This window comes from Oxyura jamaicensis, chromosome 1 (genome assembly GCF_011077185.1).
Source record: "Oxyura jamaicensis isolate SHBP4307 breed ruddy duck chromosome 1, BPBGC_Ojam_1.0, whole genome shotgun sequence".
In the NCBI taxonomy this organism is placed as follows: Eukaryota; Metazoa; Chordata; class Aves; order Anseriformes; family Anatidae; genus Oxyura; species Oxyura jamaicensis.
In genome coordinates, this window is record NC_048893.1 from 82,596,584 (window position 1) to 82,617,234 (window position 20,651).

The 20,651-nt window shown below is 38.2% G+C and overlaps 1 protein-coding gene across 1 annotated transcript in view; it reads left to right on the top strand.

Annotated features, from left to right (window-relative positions):
• The window catches only part of SPICE1 (spindle and centriole associated protein 1), a 23,591-nt gene extending 3,012 nt beyond the window's left edge, over positions 1-20,579 (top strand). The window contains exons 3-18 of the mRNA XM_035331967.1: positions 274-321; positions 1,372-1,518; positions 3,669-3,771; positions 4,488-4,609; positions 5,962-6,059; positions 6,369-6,505; positions 6,734-6,874; positions 7,652-7,917; positions 10,607-10,738; positions 11,362-11,509; positions 13,077-13,301; positions 15,111-15,505; positions 16,892-17,063; positions 18,382-18,484; positions 18,764-18,851; positions 19,681-20,579. Coding sequence (XP_035187858.1) covers positions 274-321; positions 1,372-1,518; positions 3,669-3,771; positions 4,488-4,609; positions 5,962-6,059; positions 6,369-6,505; positions 6,734-6,874; positions 7,652-7,917; positions 10,607-10,738; positions 11,362-11,509; positions 13,077-13,301; positions 15,111-15,505; positions 16,892-17,063; positions 18,382-18,484; positions 18,764-18,851; positions 19,681-19,734 — 2,379 coding nt within the window. The 3' untranslated portion in view covers positions 19,735-20,579. The remainder of the gene's footprint in view (positions 1-273; positions 322-1,371; positions 1,519-3,668; positions 3,772-4,487; positions 4,610-5,961; positions 6,060-6,368; positions 6,506-6,733; positions 6,875-7,651; positions 7,918-10,606; positions 10,739-11,361; positions 11,510-13,076; positions 13,302-15,110; positions 15,506-16,891; positions 17,064-18,381; positions 18,485-18,763; positions 18,852-19,680) is intronic.
• Positions 20,580-20,651: the final 72 nt, after the last annotated feature.

Sequence of the window (20,651 nt, forward strand, 5' to 3'; positions counted from 1 at the left end):
CCCTCCTCTCCCTCCTCTCCCTCCTCTCCCTCCTCTCCCTCCTCTCCGGCTGAAGAGCACTCCCAGCCGTGACAGGGATATCCTTTTTGCTCCCTGATGACCTCGCTAAACGTGGAATGCTTTCGATGCTATAAAAGTGTACCGCTGTATAATTTTATGCTACTTATGCTCCGTTTTAGAGGGGTTGCTTTTTACTGAAACTTAAAAAAAAAAAAATAATCCACTTCCCTCTCTGTTCTTGTTTTTGATGTGTTCTCGTGTGCCTTTCTGCAGAGTACTGTCCATGACCTGACAGTCCACCGTGCCACTCCTGAGGACATCGTAAGTTTCACGTTTGTCATTGCTCCTTTTCTATAACCAGGAGATGTATCTGATTATCTAGCATGAGTGTACACTATACATACTGGGATAGTTTTCTGCCAGCAATTAGTTTCCCTTTTGAAGCCTCTGAACATACAGTTCTTTTACTGTTAGTTTTTTTGTTTATGTCAGGCATCCACAGCTATTCCTCCGGCAGTCAGTATCTTTTCAGTTCTCTGTTTCCATTGGGAAGCAGTAACTACGTTTTTATTTCAACATTGTGCATCCCATCACAGATAAATAAAAACTCAGAGGAGTAGTTTGAAGTTAAGCCTCATCTCTGCATAATGGACCAAAAAATGTGGTTTATTTTGGCATTTTCTGTAATTCTGAGAGTGTTCAGTCTTCATTTAAACAATTTTACAGCACTCCTTTAGATTGAATGACTTGTTCATTACAAAATACATGAATTCCATTTCTTTTTGATTGGTAGCACTGATCACCAGACAGAATGGAATAGAAAGTAAGAGCTGTTGTTGATTTTTAAATTTTGACTAGCTAGTCAGGATGGATAGATACAATAGCAAAAATAGGCTTGGGTATCTTGATAGCCTTTGGACATTTTAGCAAGCTCTTGGCACGTTTAATTTCTTTAATTTGTACTTAAATTGAATATGTATATATCACTGTTAGAAGGAGAGTGAGAATTTTGCTGGTAATTGACACTAGCGTTAAGTTAGGAAAATAGATTTTTTTATTTACGGTTATTATTGGTGGGAGCGTTTATGTTTTTTGCCTCCATTTACAACTGAGAAAACTCCTGCTGAGTCAGCAGATGGAAAATGAGTCTCCCATCATTCACCTTTGGAATTGCGTTAAATGTGGCTAGTACTGATGGGATTTGACATTTGTGGATGTTTGTGTGCTGTCATTGGCACTACCATGAAAGTAAATTAAACATCCGGTGCATTAAGGATAAAATCAAGGAAAAGGGTTTGTTATCATTGTACTGCTGCTTTTGTTTTTAGGTTGTACCTTGATTTTTAATTGGTTTCTTTCATGTTTATGTAGCTGCGGCGCCATGAAATACACAAATCAAAAAACAAAGCACTGGCCCATCTAGAACTGCAAGAGAAGGCACTGAAAAGAAAATGTAAGAAACAAAAGCAACTGGCCCCTGATTCTTTGGAGAAGAGGAAATTGGCTCTGATGCGTGAGGTAAGAGCTAAATCTGTGCTTTTCGGCCTGTTGCAGATGATTTGTAGTGGGAAAACTGCTCTTGCACGTAGGTGAGAATTTGGTTCTCTTTTTGGATAGTTGGACTTCATCTGTGTGTGCATTTGCTACTTGCAGTGATAGGAATAGGCTGCATAACATTTTAACGGCTGCATAACAACATATCTGTGCAGTTGGGCATTTCATCCTTGTTGTTGCCTGGCTATGCCATCTGTAATGCTTCAGGCCTCTTTGAATCTGAACATCTGAATTTTAATGTTTGGAGCAAGGGAGGTTGCCTGCCTAAAAATCTGAAAGAAGATATAACGAGTTCATCTCCAGCTCCACTTGGATGGCCCTATAACAGCCTATTCTAAAATGCTGTTAGTGCATTACACTGAATGGTAGGTGGTGAATGGATTAACATAGTGGGGATGGTTAGGATTAGTCCTGTTTAATTGTCTTTAATAACAATCTGAAATAGGAAGGAAGATGAATTTAAATGAAATTCATAGGTGATACGTGGGAGAAGGTGCAGCACTCAGCGAGTACATTGCAGGTGTGTAAATGGGCCTAGAAGGGTTAGAAGATAATATCACTCTGTTTTCTGCTGACCACAAACAAATGTGAGCTAATTTACCTTGGGAACAATGCGCTAAATAAATGCTGATAGCATGTTCAGCAGTTAGTGAAACTTAGGAACCTGCTGATTCTGATCTAGTAGGGGAGCATGAAAACATATTTATCAAGATAACTTTTGTCCAAGTAGGCACATCAACTTAGTTTTAATTACTTTAGACAAAGGATATCATGTTTTGGAATAGGTAAGCATTACTATCTTTTTTTCTCTGTAGATCTGGCATATCATTGTCTAAAAACCTGCATCAATTTGACATCAGATGGCTAAATGGGAAGTTAGTATCAAGGATAAAAACTGAATGGTGATTTGCAGAAGTGAATATACGAGATGATTAAAAGACATGAATACTCTCTGATTTGCTAAATTGGTTACAAGGAAAAGTAATCTATTGCAGTGTAATTCGGGCTCAAAAGTCTAGACAGATATGGAAGTGGGGTATGTGGGGGAACTGCAAAATGAAGGAAAAAACAGGTGAAATGTCACTGGATTTTTTTTATTTTTTATTTTTTGAGTGAGGCTGAATATAACGCATTAGCAAACTTATCAATGGGCACTGAAAGAAACTCTGTGAAGATAATAGCATGTAGTGCTCTGAAACTGCTGCATGCCGGTCTTTCTTATGATTTCCAGGAGAGCAGAAATTAAATCTGACAAAAGAGGCATAGTGTACAAGGGCATAAGTAACCCTGTCTTTCTGTGGGATCTTCTAAAATACTTTTTCTAGCTAAAATTGAGTAACTATGACAAAGTGGAGATCACTTGCATACTGTGTAAGGTTTATGTGACAAGGGTTTGGTAGTGGGGATGGCTGCAGGGGTGACCTCTGTGAGAAGAGTCCAGAAGCTGCCCCATGTCAGATAAGAGCCAGTTTCAGCCAGCTCCAAAGGCACCCACTGCTGCCCAGAGCTGAGGCAGTGAGCGACGCTGGTTGGGCCTCTGTGAAAGCAGATTTAGCTGAATCTAAAGTAGAGTAGCTGAGTGCCTCCTTAGGCATGGCTCCAGTTGACATGGTTCCAGTCATGGACTTCAAATACTGGGGGAGAGAGAGACTGAAGCTGTATCTTGTCAGAAATGTGTGGAGATGGCTGAATCACTTTGTGTTGCTGGGTATGGTCAACTGTATTTGTGTCCATTGAAGATTTTATGAAGGCTTGTGGATTTTAATTTTGAGTCAGGATTTTAAATAATCAAGGATGAATAAAATAAGTCGGTCTGAATTGGTTTGTACCTAATCAAATAGTTCATTTTTTGTGTCTGTCAGATGAGACAGTGTTGTGGGGACCCCAGAAATGATAACTACTTAACATTTCAGAAAAACAAGGTGAACTCGAGTTAACTCAGAATGAAGTATGGTCTTCTGATTTGTCTTAATTGGGATCTCACTGTACAGTACCAACTTCGTAAGCATTGCCTTCTTAGCTATCCTTTTGCTAATTGTGTAGAAGAATAGTACCTGAACAACAAAGGAAAAATCAGTCTGCACTGTATGAAATATTTCCCTGTATACTTTCAGATTCTCTCTGATCAGTACCATTTGCAAGATGTATTGGAACGGTCTGATCAGGTCATGGCTGTGGCAAAAGACTTGTTTGGGGATGCCCCTCGCACACGATCAGGTAGACCATCTTATTTATATGTAATGGTACATTTAAGATTATCTCGCTTTTCGTAAATAGTCTTGTTATACAAAGTATTCTTTTTAAGCATTTTCATCTGATGTAACACAATTGATTCTGTTTGTAATGGATGAAGCACAGATGAGGATAACACCTAATGTGGCAGGGAAGAGAGAACCATGGCTGGTTAATCTGTGGAATTTCTGGTCACTTACTCTGAAACATCTGATGCTGACCAATTCTGCAGCGAAGTTACCAACCTATGCAGAGTGCCAGTTTGTGCACCTATAGTAGTTTTGATTCTTGTTGCAACGTGGGTTGCCTGCTTGTTCTTGGATATTGCTGGAGATTTATCAGCATCTTGTGAACATTGCTTTTCCATTTCTTATTGTGGTTTATGAGTCCTTATGCTGTTTGCATATGAAATCTTAAGTTTATTTTTTCTCTCTGGGCTGCCATTCTCTTTTGCTTATAATGATGGCTTCACCCTATGTGCTTTTTCTGTACAAGTTTATTTACACAGGACAGAAGCTTGATATATCGTGGCTGAATGTCTTGAGATAATTCTGTGGCCTTTGCCAGTTAGTCAAAATGACAAACCCCTGTGACTCCTCTTTATGCGATGTACAGGAACTTGCTTTTTGGTTCTAAATCCTGCAAGGTACTACAGACTGAGTCCTCTGCATTCTTCCTGATTTTTTTTTGATTTCCTTTAGGTTTCCCAAATGTAACAGTGGCTCCTAACTGTGACCTAGAATCATCTCAAGGACCCATCATACAAAAACACGATCCTCCCACTGAGCTTTCTATCCTCAGTGAATCTGTCATGGATTCGCAGGTAATGTATATTCAGTTCCATGCATGTCCCATGTTTCTGGGTTGCAAAAAATAAGAATATTCAAAGGTAGCGTTTCCAAGCAGACCTAAACTTTTCTACTGTGTATGCAGTGGCATCTTGATAACATACAGAGAAAACTGTATTAAATTGAGATGAATTTGTTTTGCGAGAGTCTGGGAATCATGATTTTTGGATTTCTCAACCTTTAAGTAAGAGAAATGCCAACTTCTTATGTCTCACATTAGCATGCTCTCCCTTTTAATTATCGGATAGAGAACAAACTACTTACAAACCTATTGAAACATACCTATGATTTTTCAACTGTCTGCATACATGGGGACATAGCCAGTTGGGCTCCAGTTTATTTCAGATCATGCACATGTGTACGTACCTCACTTAACTCCACGACCTTGATTAGTACTACAAGTTTTTTTTAATACTTTACATTATTGTGCAGTTATTTAGATTTGTTTAACAACTTTAATGTTTGTATAAATTCATTTAATTTTTTATTTAGACTGTGTCAGTGTTCCATTTTCTTCTCATAGCATGAAATATACCAGGAATGCTCACTTTGGTTTGAGAAGTGTCATATGACACCTCTGAAAAGTAGCTCACTGCTGAAGACCGTAAGAGCTGTGGAACTGAAAGTGATGGTGTTATATTCTCTTGATTCCTTAATTCTGTTTCCTATTGTCTTGCACAATTGTCTGCAATTTGAGTTGCACTACTGCTCTGTCCATGCATTTCAATGTGTGTTTTTTTTTGTTGTTGTTTTTTTTTGTTTGTTTGTTTTTGCTTTGCTTTTATAGTGAAGTATTAAGTATAGCATCACTGTAAGCCACATCACTGGATGCATGTGGTAGGATAGGCTTAGATTTTTAAAAGAAACTAGTACTAACAGTTGTCAGCTGAGTTCTGTGTGATTTTTTTCTTATATTCCTATGAAAATCACAATTAAACGTTATCTGGTGGGGCATACCCAGAAGGGCTGAAACCTGATAGATTCTTTTTTTATCCTAAGTGTATGTAGCATGTAGTTTTTATGCAATATGCATTGCTGAAATAAAACATTGAGTATTGAAATAATTGCTTGCTGTGTTATTTTCCAAGGTAATTGTCAGTATGAATATTTCTCAAATACTAAACGTCTCCCAAAACCTTCCCATGGAGATCTGGGGGGTCTTTGTTCTGTTGTTGATTTGTAATTTTGTTTTGGAGGTGGGGATTGAAACAAATTAGGGGGGGAGAGAGGTGACTTTTTTCTTGAAGCAATTCCAATTGATGTATAACTTCTTAAAGATAACTTGATATTTCTCTGAGGTTCTTTGTTTTCTTTGTCTTCTAAAAAGGCTCTTAATGAAGTGCAAGAAGAAGCATTATCCATCTGTCAATCAGAAAATGGACAGCATGAATCTCTGAATTTCAAATCTAGTGTCAATTCTGACAGGTCAGTACAAATACTTCTGTTCAAGCTTCTACTTCTTTAATACTGGAAATAGAAGTTTAAAGGATGCTGTATGGCATTAGTTAAGTTAGTTGTGTGTGGTCTTTGTTTGTTTCCCTCCCTGCTCCTTTCTTGACCTTAGAGTTCTAGGGAAAACCTTTGTTGTAATCTTAAAACTGGGAATGAATGTGAATAGGGAACTCACCTGAGCAGTTACAGGTATTCTAAAAAACTTTTTCTAGGTTGCAAAGATAATCTCAAATCGTGCTATTATTATATCACAAGTCATTGTTACTCTTGTTCTGAATATAGGCTGCTTCAGATACTGAGAGACGAAAATTCGTCGGTGAATTCTCGGTTGTGGGCTGAAAGGGGTATGAGAAGAACTACCTTATCACAGGAAGTACCTTTGACTCCAACAGCTTTTTCTCCATCATTGGATCATTCAGGTTGGATTTGCCGAATCGCAGACTATTGAGAATTATTAAGCAGTTTATAGGATTCCATCCAGAATTCCTGGTCTGGGTTGGGGTGAGAGAGAGACTTGTTAATTTGGCTCAGATGATCTTCCAGTCTAAAAAGCCGAGTTTTCTAATCTTTCTAATAACTTTGCAGCATACTACTATTAAGAACGTATCTCCAGTTTCATGTATTTTTTTGTTTTGTATTTAAAGCAGCCCTCAATGCTACCAGTGTAGTCAAGAGAATCCATTCAAGACTTCAGAATGAAGATGAAGAAGAGACAGTGGACTCGACTTACACTGTGAGACAAGTGCTGAACCCAAACTCAGGAAAACAAAAGCAAATTTCAGCAAAAAGTTTAGTATTTTTAAAAAATGACGTACCTTCTTTTGACTAAGGTCCTTAATATCATAGCTTGAAAGGGATCTTTGGAAGTCATCTAGATGTGCTCCCTGCTCATAGCAGGGCGAACTCCAAGGATTGATTAGGGGGCATCATCCGTCCAAGTCCTGAGCTGTCATTCCACAGTCCCTTTATGTAGTGTGTTCTGGTGACAAAGCAAAGTCCATAGCAAGCATGGAACCACCAATACGATTCCACGGTGCAGCCCATTACCTTGCTGGCCATAGAGTTCTCCCTCCTGTGGTGCTTTTCTGTTTCTGATACAGCTTTTTGGTTGATGCTGTACAGCTTTATGAAGAATTTAAATCTGCATATTCTACATGTAGTTTATACCCGTTGTCAATTCCCGTAAACAGCTGTAACATGTAAAGATAGTTGTAAAAGAGTCACTCATTAAATATGAGACCTGAAAGCAGCTGAAATTTTTCACTGGCTGGTCACTGGCAAGCTGTTTCTGGGCTTTTAACTGAGAAGACAAGTATAAATAGGTTTCTAAGATAAAAGCACCAAACAGTAACACCAGAGAGGTACTAATATGGTGGCAGAAAATGGGGGGTTTGATTATTGAAAATGACTGGAGTGACTGGGGACATTCTCTTATAGTCCATATGATGTTCTCTTATGGACCTCTCCTTTGATTTATTTCAATAAGCAATGTAATTTCATTCCTATTGCAAAGCTTTCTATACAAATTGAAATTTCAATTACTTTTTTTTTTTTTCTCCCCCCAGTGAAAAGAAAGCAAACTGTACAGAACTCAGCAAGACAGAGGAGAGATGATTCTCTTGCTAATTCAATCCCCATTGACCTTCAGAGGGACAATAAATCCAGCCTAGATGTTCTCAGCTGTATGTTACACGAAGTGGAGCATGAACTGGAGGAATATGAGCGATGTACAGGCCGTGAGGTTCAAAAAGCTCAGAGAAGTGAAGGCCTCACTGGATTTACCTTATCCCTGGTGAATGCTCTCTGTCGTTTGATGCGCTACCTCAAAGAGGTGAGAAGACTTTGAATTCCATCCGTAGAATGAAAGAAAAAGGATATGAACTTGCATTAGAGGCATCAAATTTGGTCTTTCCTGGCTCCCAATCAGTTTACTTTGAAGTCTGATTATCATTACTTATTATTTGGATTGCATGCAGTTAGGAGATAAAATTTAATTTGTAAGAAACAGGTATCCCTAATGAAAAGGGAAGAATTGACTGCAGTGAAAGTCTCTAAGTCACTTTTTGCAGAAGGTATTAATCAAATTACTTTGAAACTCATTTTTTACATATGTTCAGAGCTGTAGCAGGGTATTAACCACAGCCTTATTTAGAAATTAATTTTCTTCTTTGACTTCCAAAGGTGATGCTACTGTCACTAGAACAAGAGTGCCCAAATCTTTATTTTTCTGTTAGGAACTCCTTAGCTTTCTTCTTCCATCCGTAGTAGCAACGTCACCTTAAACAAGAACGACCTGAAGTGCTTACAATAGCAATGCACAGATGCAGATCAATGGAATTTCATAAAGACAGCTACCTGTAAGCTGTGGGGAAATAAATACTGTTTTAAAAAGTTTTTATTTCATCTCTAATCCAGAGCTATTCAAGACGCAGCAGTGGTTCACAGATTCATTGAGCCTTTGCGAAATTGTGAACCAGATAATGACAGTTCTTGCACTCTTAATAGATGGAGAAAAATGTGTTGCCTAAATACCAGTTCTGTTTCATAGCAAGGGCAATAGATTCCTGTATGGATGCATAACAACTTATAAATTGAATATTGGGTAGTACAGGGATATGAAAGATTCTCCTTTAAGACCTGTGTTGGAAGCAAACAGTGAATGATCAATTCAAGATTGATAAATTACTACCATCAGAGGATGGACTTGGGCTGAGAAGGTGTTATGTTTTAAATATTGTTCATAGCACTTGTTCTGTGTTAAAGTTGCAATGCTAAAGCAGGACATTAACTGTGTTTTTGTGTAATTATGAGGAAGGATCTTTTTGGAAGTCCAATGACGCATTTTCCATGTATTAGGAAAACGTCAGATTTGTGTCATAAATGTAATTAGAATTAAAACTTTATTTAATTACTTTGTGTTCCACAGAAATGCAGTGTCTTGAGCCTCTGAATTCCTTTTTCTGTATTTTTTTTTTCTCTAAGACTATTTTGTCATTTTTTTTCTTTAGTTGTTATATCCACAAAGAGAAGGTAACATCCAGTGTATCTTTAGAGCTTTTATGCTATTCAAACAGAAGGCCAAGGAGTCTTGAGTGTTTGTTGAGACTACATATTGTGTAAGATGTATCCTGACTCTTGTATTCCCAGTCTTAACAGAGTACCTCTGTGATGCTGTTTTTACTTTAATAGATGTGTTATCCTTTCTTCCTTCAAGGAGTTGATTGTTTGTTTGTAGGATCATCTTCAGCTTTTATGAATTTACTACCTAAAATCTGAAGTAGAAATATGCAGAAATCTCTCAAGCTACGAAATGTGATTAATTGTATTCAGTGTTCCTTAAGGTAGACAGTACACGTCCATAATCTTCACTGACTTTTCCTCTTTTCATGGAGCTTTAATTAGCATTAGAATTTGAAAATTCACTGAGAAGTACGGTTTGTCTGAGTTCTTTCCTAAAAACCTAGTGCCTGTGACGCTAGGGATAAATGAAGTGCTTGTGTGCACCATCTGTCTTGCCTAGCTTGTAGTGCTAGTAAAGTTCCAAAGTTTGAATTATAGCTGGCAATGTGTTTCAAGACAATGAATTTGCAGTGGCTGTTTAAAAAGCCTCTGATTTCAGGAATGTCTTACATAGTGGTTTTTTTACTTGGGATCCTAATGCCAGCAGAAAAGAATCTACAGTACATGATGGACAACTCTTGCTATAATTTCATCAGTGCGGCACAAAAAAGACCCAAATTGCTTTTCAGGATCCTTTTGGAGATGGGAGGTATGTCTTTTATTCAGGGGTTCCCTTGAATAAATGGCAGGCTACCATTTGGGGGAGGACCCTGTTTACAAATTCTGCGGTGCCTGTGTAACTCTTGGTAAGCTCTGCTAGCTACAATGGTGCAAAAAGTGGCAGTCCTGTAGTCTATTTGCCCATTAAAGGTAGGAGGAAGTCTCCAATGTTCTGTATTGTATAGGAAGCCTGTCTGCTGCTGTAGCCTATCTTAAAATCATAGATTGGCAGAGTCTTGAGTTCAAGTAGATTACTCAACAAGTACACTTTTTTTCTGTTTAAAAAAAAAAAAAAAACATGCTTTCTAGAACTTTTTCTCTGCATGAGAGCACATGTGAGCAAGTACTTTCTCCTTCATTTAGTTAAATCTGTCTTCATTGTGCTAAAGAATAGGCACAAGTAGCAAAGGATACTGATGAACACCGGCACACCTGGAATTGTTTCATTACTGCATGGAAAAGAATCAGTGACTTAAAAAAAAAAATCGATGCAGAGACAATGCTTGTCGTTTCTTCTCTTTTCACTGCAGTCTGTAGAAGTTGTAAGGATTTATAGGATTCCCTGCAGTGTTGTGGAGTAACAAAAAAGGAACAGTAATCAATTTAATGAAGTCCAGTGAAGTCAATTTAATGGTAGTGGGAAGTGCTGTCACAGTGTGGTGTGATGGTGAACCATTTCTGCTTTTAAATATGAATCTGTATTAACTATAGTGAGTTTTAAACTTTTTCTCCCTACTTAGAGTGAAATACAACTGCGTGAAAAAGAGTTGATGAGGCAACATCATGAGGAGATGTTGAATGAACACCGAGAACTGATTGATGCTTTGACTGCAGAAATACTTCTAGTGAGGGAAGAAAACATAACTATACAGGTACTGAGCCCCTTCCCCCAACTTGCTATGGAGTTTTGCTACAAATATGGGCTAAGATGCATTGTCAGTATGTTCAGGAAAGAAAATGATAGAAATGAATGAGGAGTCTGAGAACAGCAGTCGTGGGGTGTGGGGAAGGGATGTTTGTAAAGTCAGCATTTTATTTTATTTTTTTAAATTATGTTTAAAGCTTGAGAAAGTGCTAGTTCCTTGAAACAGAAAACTGACCTTTATTTGTATTATGTACAATCTAATACACCTGCCACTATTGGAGCAGTAAAGTGGAGTAGATGTAATGCTACATTTTCACTTTTTCAGCTTGTGGTGGAAGTAGATTTTTTTATTATTATTAGTTGCATTTGGCAATGAAACAATAAAGCAACCTTGGAGAGGAAGTGGGATCATAAATACAGGAAAATAAAAAATTAGATTTTTTTTTTAAGGCAGGAACAAAAATAAATGAGAAACAGAGACATGAATAATATCTCAGTGGAATCTCACAAAATCATGCAGTGGTGTTAAGAGGCCAAATTTATTCTCAGTGCTGCTTGTCGTGTATAATTTTCTAATTCATGTTTTCATGTTGCTAGAATAAAAATCTTCTCTCTCTCTCTCTTCCTTAGAAGAAACTTGAGCAATACATGATTGTAACAGATGAACAGATAACCTCTCTCACTCAAGCATTTAAAAGCCTCCCTTTGGTAGAACCTAGAAGAGAACAAAGTCCAAACCATTTTGGAACTGCAAGCAAAAGTCCAGCAAATGGCCAAGGTATGTGTATGCGTGTGTGGAGAAAACTGGAATTGTGGCTGCTTTATTTCTGCAGTAGAAAATGGGGTATTTAATAGATGTCTCCTTGAAGAAACACCTCTTGTGAGCCTGAATCTCGCTTCTGGAAATTCATACGCCTTGGGTTCTGCTGTGAGCAGAAGCACTTTGCTACAGACTTTTTAAAAGTAGTATTATAGGCTGAATTCCATCCCACTGGCATCCATGTATCTGGATCTGGACTTGGAAATTGTCCATAAAGACAGATCTTGGGCTTGAACTTATTAAGTGACAAGTTGTTATTTTCCTGAAAAGGAAGGCAGAAGGAGAGTAGCCTTTCCTCACAAATGGGAGGCATCCTTCTGTTCCTTACCCCATCAAGATGTCTTACAAAATCAGGTTAATCCTGGTATGGGTTGCCCAGGGAAGCGGTGGAGTCCCTGTCCCTGGGGGTGTTTAAGGAAAGGTTGGGCCTGGTGCTTATGGACATGATTTAGTGGGTGATGTTGGTGGTAGCTTGATGGTTGGGCCAGATGATCTTGGAGGTCTTTTCCAACCTTAATGTTTCTATGATTCTGTGAATCCTGAGGAGCTTAAAAAATAAAAGAAAAATTAAAAATTTACGAATTGTCCAACTGAAGCAGGAAGGACCCTGCCTGTGTGTTGCTGAGGCATTGTAATAGTATGAGATAGATTGGTTCTTCCATTAAACACTGGAGGTCGCTGCTGACCAGAAACAACAGTTGGTTAGCCCTGTTAAGCAGCCAGGGGTAAGTTAATATAGAACATCTCTGGAGAGAGGGAGAGTGGCTGAAGTAGGAGTTGGAGTGGGAAATATCATGATAAACAGCATGTGAGGAGGATGCTTTGGAATGGCAGTTCTGCGTGGTGAAGCAGAGGAGGAAGATCTTTCTCACCTCTTGCCAGGGTCATTACGTAAGGGGTGGCAGGTTTTATATACCATCTCAGTAATGTAAACCATAAACAATGTCTTAGGCAAACAGCCTCTTTTGTTTGTCTCTCTGCCTTTGCAGAGTGTTTTTTGTCTCTTGTATTTCGGGATCACAAATGGTCTCCCTCACTTTCTGGTAACCTCACTTTTGGGAACAAATATCCTGAGCAAAATCATTAAGGGTGAATTCAGAGATAGCGCCAAGAGAGCAGCATCTGCAACCATGTTAAAATCAATGTGGTCTCACAGCTAGCTACAGCTTTGACTTTGTGCTTTTTGTTTTTGCCTCCCTGGTAATCTGTACATTACAAGTTGCATGTCTGTGTGTCTTATGCATGGGTTGCAAACAGTTCTCTTACCAGTATGCTGAAATTATGAGCCTATATATGATAACTTTTTTTGCTCTCTTAAGAACAGTAATGATTTTTGTTATGTCTTAGTGAAAATTTGGGGGGGAACCAGAAGGAATTTAGGATTATGTAAGGAACATACTCTAGTCTGTCTTTTTAGATATCTGAACGTAAGAATTGTCATCAACACTTTTTTCTACACTGCTTTTGCTCTAAAACTATTTTTTCTTTTTTTTTTTTTCTGCTCTTGCTTTGTTTCTTTCTTTAGAAAAAACTGATTTGAGCTGTTTTGAGCCCAAGAGTGATGAAGGCAACAGGGAAAATATGCTGAGGATACCACAAGAAGAACTGCCTTTCAAGTTTCCTCAGAAGCCAAGTGCCTCAAGTGGTGTGGGAGCAGGTAGAAGCTTGCCGGCTCACATCTTCCAGCCAGCTGTACTGTTGTCACCACCCCGGCAGAAAAGTAATCAGGAGTCATCTCCCCTCCAGAATGGTGAGATTACTGGCTGGAGTAGATTTTTATTATTTCAGTCTCTTGGGCTTGTATTACCTTTGGAGATGTCTTTTCTATGAAAGCTTTTAGATCAGAATGCCTAAGTGCCTTGGTCCTTTAGTTGGAATATCCTGCTTCTGCATTCAGATATGCATTAGACTTTCTGACCCATGCAGTTCTCAGTCCGTAGTCCTCTGTCAGTGACAATCCAGACTGGCATTTTTAACTTCTGCTGGTTTGGTTGTCACTGTTTGCTGTAGCTCTTTGTCTACAATTTACAGCATATCATCTGAGCTCTCCCTCCACTGATGGTGTAATCCAGCCTCTGTGACATGTAATGGTAGAGCCACTGAAGACTGGAAATCTAGGACCTTAGCAGCCTGTGCTGCAAACAGGGATGTCTGTAGACTGCATACTCCTTGAGCTAATCTCCCCAGCAGAGATTTTTTCCAAAAACTTTGGGAGCAGGTTCCCATATGGGTTTCATTTAGTAGTACACTGGAAGTGGTTGAAGAAGTTTGGGGTGAAATTGTGGTGCCAGATTTACTCAAAGTCAGTATTTGTAGCCTTTGGGTGTTTTTTAGGTTGCTGAGTGTGATAGGCCCCTGTAAAGCTGTGTTGTTGAGGGGCAGATAACTGTGTGAATGACTGGTTTGGTTGCTGACAGGAAACAGGCCACAGCAGTGAGGCTTTATGCCTTCTCTCCTTTTGTCCTACCCCCGTCATCTGTATTGATTTGTAACCCTTTTTTTAGTCGGAAAAATAATCAAAAAGTCCCTTTAATTTTAACAACTTGCCAGGACAAGGCAATTGGAAATTTATATCTAGTTTAAGCTTTTGGTAGTATGCAGTGCTGTGAGGAGGCACATAATAAATAAGGAGGAAATGAACTAAAGATAGTTTTCTTCGAAGAGCATCATCTGGATTCAGTCCCACTGAGAACTGTCAGACATGGTCTGTCATTTGAAACAGGAACATGAAACCATACTTGTAGACTTAACTATAGTTAGGTATGTGAGAAATGCATTGTTACTCTTTTGAGACCGTGAAGAACAGTAAATGGCTCAACAAATACTTTTTGAGTATTTTTTTTATAAAAAATGGTTCATAAAACAGTAGATGTAGGTTTAAATTTTTGAATGTCATGCTCTCCTCCAGTGGCAAAAGCTAATGCTTGGGAAAGAATGGCCATTTGGTATGTAAAACGTGGAAACTCTGGTTTTGATCACAGAATCCAAGTTGAACTTTGCAGGTGACAGCGCTGTAACATATTTGGTCATGTATGTAGTGTGTTACCGGTTTGCTAACAATGACCACAAGAATATTTAACTATTTCTGTTGGCCACAGCGCTTCAACTTCTTAGGGAATAGGTAAATTATTATCCCAGAAGTGTTGTATTGTACCATTCCAAAAGCTTTGTTACCAATCCAATATAAATAGCAGAAGAAACTACATACTTAAAGTTTATTAGATAAGGTAATCGTTTTTTGGAAAATGGAGGACTTACACAGAAGCTTACACAGAAGCAGTGGTTGATATATCAGCTAAGACATTCAAAACATTTCTCCCTGACTTTTCTCTCAAGCTCATGTACAATGTAAGACTATTTGAAGTAGGAAATAATGCTGTTGAGTCCTTGCAGCAGGGTCTTGCATAGAGTGATTTTGATCAGTGCCATTTAGGCTAGATATTACAATTTAAATTCCTGCTTGATTATTACTAGCTTGATGCAATAAAATCACTATTAGTTTTCCTTAAAAAAATAATGTCTCTTTCATTATTACATTTTCTTTATTTCTTGTTTGTAGTACTTACAACAATTTCTCAGTTTACTGAAAACACTGAGAGAGAACCAGGCAAAGAAAAGAGCTCACCTTCCTCCCTGAGAACACAGAGCACAACTGAGGAAACCAGTCTCATCACTCAAAGGCAACTAATTCCTACTGCAGACAAAGACTTGGAGAGTTCCCAAGAGAAAATCTGTCTGTCCTGCCCAGCTGATAACAGAAAAAACGGCACAGTTGAAGAGTTCTCTCAAAGCAGTGATCTGTTGGGACAGATAGCTGAGATCACACGGCAGAACTCACTAATTAAAACTCAGCTGAGCAAATTGAAAAGCTTTTCAGAAGACAAAAGTGCCAGCCTACATCAGCCAGACTCAATGCAAAATACAAATCCTAGTTCAGACTCTTCACAAGGACAGGTGAGAATTTAACAAAAGGCTGGATTCTCTTTTCTGCTTGGTTTGCTTTCCCATAACTTGCTGGTGCTTTTAGACTGTTTCTTACCTGTCAGTTGTTTTAAGAAAAAGAGTAGCAAAACAGATACTCCTTTCATTCACATGGACTTTGATTTTGCCATTCCCTTAGGAGGTCAACAATAGTTTCTCATATTGGGCCTATGTTGCATACAAGTGCTGAAAAGCCCCAGGTGTGCAGCATGTTTATAAGCTTTGGGTATGGTTGTGCTGCAAAGAGAGAGGTGATTGCAATAGGCATATCTCTTGTAGCTTGGATAATACTATCAGTGAAATAACAGTGGATTATCACAGAATCATTTAAGTTGGAAAAGACCTCTAATATCATAAAGTCCAACCATTATATATTATAAATAGTGAAAACGCTGCACCAACCCACACGTTCTTGTCAAGCTTGTAAAATATATATTTAAATCCATGCCACGTGTCTCTTCTGCTACTGTGACCCAGAAGCCCATGGTATTTAAGTTAGTTTGGGTACATCTCTTGCAAATACTTGATACTAGGGTATGTACTAGTTGGATCTGTTTTGGCACTTTTACTGTGTGGTGAAAATGCCCAAATCTTTGAGAAAGAGAGAACTACATGGCTTCAATTAACATAGAAAATCTTTAATCTGCAACTAAACAGCTATTCAGTGGCACCCCAGTGAGTGGAGTTAACATCACAGAAATGTCTAATCCCTGCCCTTGCTGCTATCTTTACTTCTGTTCCATCACAGTGGCTAAATTACTGTTCAATTAAGGATACTAAAGACTTTAAATTCCCTCATGTAAATGTAGGCTGAGAATGTGGTTACCATCCTCACTGTAGTACATCTAACATTGAGTCATTTAGTTGTACAAGATGATGCAAACTTCTTAAGTGATCTTTTTGTGAAAATAATTACTGGAGCGGAAGGTGTCAAAATGGATGAAAACCTGGTTTAAAAATGAGTTCCAGGATAATGCTGCCACAAATATGCTTTTGCTTCTACACTCGCTCCTGAATGTGTGTCTTTCTGGTTAAATATTTTCTTAATTATGGTGAATTGCTAGAGGGTTGAGGGGGTGCTGGTGCTGGTACTGTTTGGAATGATGCAGATGAGCTATTTTTCCTATTTATAGGAAGACCTATTTAAAACATTGTGTTTAGTCAATTAAGGACCTAGATAGAGGACAGTGGAAGGGACCAAAGCAGATCTCTCACAGAAGGTTCTATATAATTAAGTTTACTTAACTTTTCATTTGAAAATTAAATGTGTAGAGTACTTGAAATATATTGCATGATCTCCCTCAAGGTGCAAATTTAAGTTTTTTAATTGGAAGTGTAATTATCCAATTATCTAAGTAGACTCATCTTGTCGTAACGAAGAGCTTGGAGGAAAGAATAGCAGAGCTGAATCGTCAAAGTACAGAAGCACGTGATAAACTGTTACAGCTAATAGATCAGCAGAAGGTTGCTGCTGCCGATCTGGTCTCTCCAATGATATCTTCTGTTCTGCCCCCATCCCTAAGTTATACTGGTAAGTACCCCAGTTTGGGAGAAACAAAAACTGGTAAGATCATGTTTTTCCCCTTTTGTGGGCAACCTGTCCTGAGCTAATTGTAGTTGTGGTCAGCAGTGCGCTTTCTGATAATGCCTGTGTGGTACAAACACTCCTTGGTTTTAGAGGTGGAGGACTTCAGGGAGCTAAAAAAAAAAAAAAAAATCTATCAGCTAAAATTCCCCTAAAATTAGTTTCTTAGTAGTTAGTTGCTGCAAATATCATGTTTCATGGTAAATTTGATCTTTGCTGTGCCCTTGTCTGCAGAACAGTTCTGCTATGCAGTCACTGAAGGGCAGAACTAGGCTTTGTTGTCAACAGATGGCAAGGGAGATCCTTGGTGTCTGAAATTCCCAATACTTCCATTCTTCTTGCAGCATGTTAATCAGTCCCTTATGATGGAGAATCTTTTTGAAAAGACCAAGTATTTACCTCAAGCTTCTAAAAATGTTATCTGTATCTCAACCACAGTTTTGAAGTTTTAGGTCTTTTGCGTGCTCTTGCCATCAGACTACCTTGCTGAGTTAGTGCCAGTGCTAACAGAAAGAAATAACTGAAGCTTCCATTTATCTGAAAAGATAAGTTAGTGAAGGGGATATTCTTGCCAACTCAAGATCCATAGATTAGCTGCCATTTGTAACTATAAACAAAAATACTTTCCAGCAGATGAGGCCTTCTTAATCTTTTTGTGGAGTTAACTGCAATGACAAGCAGAACCGTGTGAGCATGTACGCACATGCTCTATCTAGGACACCCACCCTTTCCCCCTTCATAAACCAGAGAGGATATGTAAAGGGAAGTACTTGAGTGGGGAGAGGAAGGAGGAGGAGGAGAGACCACATGTGTGCACATGCATGCAGGTGCATATGCAGTGACTCACAGAGTGGAATCTTAACACTTTTAGCACTTCTATGGCTGTTGTAAGATAAATTCAGTGTGAAAAGTAAAATATAAAGGAAAAGAAGTAGAGAAATCTCGAGTTTCTACACCTCCCATTACTTTTTTTTTTTTAAAAAAAAAAAGTGTTTACCTAGGAAGAGCCATTCTGTTTCTATGCACATTGTCCATAGTTGCTCTGAATAACTGCTTTCAATATCTGTCATTATAAGAGAATGGATATTGGGTTGAACGGACCTTCAGCCTGAAGTTTTATGTCCATATGAATATATGTTTATATATTCTATGCAATTGTGAAGAGTTATGTGGTGGTCCTCAAAAAAAAAAAAGTGAAAATGAAATGAATATTTTGAAATGCTGCTGTGTTCTCATCAAAATCTAGCTATTATTTATTTCATAGAAAATGCAAGGAGGACGATTGAAGTGTCTGTTCCTGTGGCAGCTTCTGTGGACAGCTCCAAAGAAGATAGTGTTTCCCCTGCCAGTGTGACCAGTGTAAGAAGGTAAATGTTGAGCCTTTACTGTTTTGATGTGTCTTGATCACATGCACAGCAGAACTGTAACATGATGGAAAAATCACAATGCCTTTCTCTTGGCTTCATGAACTTTCCCAGACTTCATCAAACTCTGCTCTTTGGAAATAGGACAAACATCCAATAGCTTCTTCAAATTTCATTATATTTAAAATACTTCCACTGTGACATAAAACTGATCATGTGAGATCTAAGATGTGATTTCAGTGACTACTTCCTTTTTTTTAATGTCATTTTTCATGTTTACAGGTCTGTAGGGGACTCTAGCAAACCTTGTTCACCCCTAAGTGCCACATCAGAAATCGTGAAATTAAGTTCTGTCAGTCAAAGGCCAAAGGTAAGACTGAAAAATCTTCAATGAGTAAGTTTGATTGCCGTGTCATATAAAGAGAATGCAAGATAGATAAAGAAGGGGGTAGAGAGCTCAGTCCTACCGTAAATCTACTGAGGTGAAAGGTAATTGACTCATGTCAGTTTAGATTCCAGACAAACTGAGTACTAGTGATGTTGATTGTTTGCTGTCACGGGGCTGGTGTTTACAAGCAAGTATTCCTGTAACTACTTTTTCTGCTGTGGCATCTATTTCTAGTTGTGTTTAGAATGGGGAACCTCTTTGAGGCTTTCACTGGTGGCTCCAGAGAATTTCAAGTATCCTTTATGATGTGGAGTGTTGTGTAAGAGGCAAGCAAGCTTTCACCTAGCCATTGCACAAGTGCTGAAAACTAAATAAATCTGAAAGAAAAGAAAAATCACGGATCTTGATTACTGATTCCTAATATGCAAAAAGAATAGACTACAGAGATGCTTTAACATTGGATTCCAGATAGTAATGTAGGCTGGTAAACCATTCATAGATCTGTTTGTAGCAACCGTGAGAAGATACTAATGCTGTCTTTCCAGATATCCAAAACAACCTAATCTGGGAGTCCAAGACTTCCTGCTCTGATAGGGAAGTAAACATCCCCATCGGGGAAATTCAGAATACTTAAGGTAGACGTGACTTAAGCTAGGTGTCTAAAGTTGACAGTGTGATTACCTCTGTGGTCCCTGTGGCAGACAATTGCTTCATATCAGGGAAGTGGATAATCCTACGCAAGCCAGCGCTGACTAGCAAGTCTGTGGGAAGCTTATGATGTATGACTTTCAACTTGTTTCCTCTTTTACAGGCAGAAAAACAAAAAGAAGAAGGTTGGTTTGCATTGTCAATGCATATTATGTAAAGGAAGCTGTGCTCGAGTCCTTTTTTTATTTTAATTTTCTTATGAACCGCAATTTAGATCACTGTAGCCGTCCTTTCCAGATGTACAGTTTAACTCTGGAGTGCTTTCATGTCAGTATAAAAAGGTCAGTATGGTATAATACTCTGTGTGGCACAAATACAATGAGGAATTCCTGGGAATGAGTTTCCATCCTGGATGCACTGCATCACCCGTTTTCACTGAAGCTGCTGTAGCAATACAAACAGGCTGCATACCTATCCGATACCCATATTACATACGCCGAAGAAAGAAGGATCTAGAAAATGCATGTGGAATTTGATGTTTCTGGAGCATGTATTTACACATGACATGGGATTGAAAAAAATCAAGAAAAACAGATGAGGGAATGCACATATGTTCAAAAGCAACCTGGAGATTAGGAAGCCAGGCTATTCCTGCTGGACGAGAATTTGCTTCAGAAATAACTTTTTCCTTCTGTGTTTTACAGTTGCCCCCCAAATTTGTATTTTCTGTGCAGTTAATATATCAAGAATTCCTTCTGGACTTGAGGATTGCCTTTTAAATGTATATATATTTTTTATAGTAAACATAAAGTGACTATTGGAAGTTGAAATCAGAATCACTATTTGTTATATACTAAAATATGATCTTTGATACAATAGGAAACTGATGTAAGTTATATTAAACTATTCTAGTGTGTGTGTCTGTGTGTAATACTCTAAATACCATGTTTGCACATTGATTTTTATTTGTCATTTTAAAAATAGCTGTCATTTTAGTATTAATGATTGACAATAAAATACATTCATTCCTTACATTATAGTAAACCTGGGCAAAAACCTTTACAATTGAGATTTTTTTAAGAAAGAATAAATTTGCAAGTCTGGATTTTATGAATAAAGTTGTTTTTCTCATTT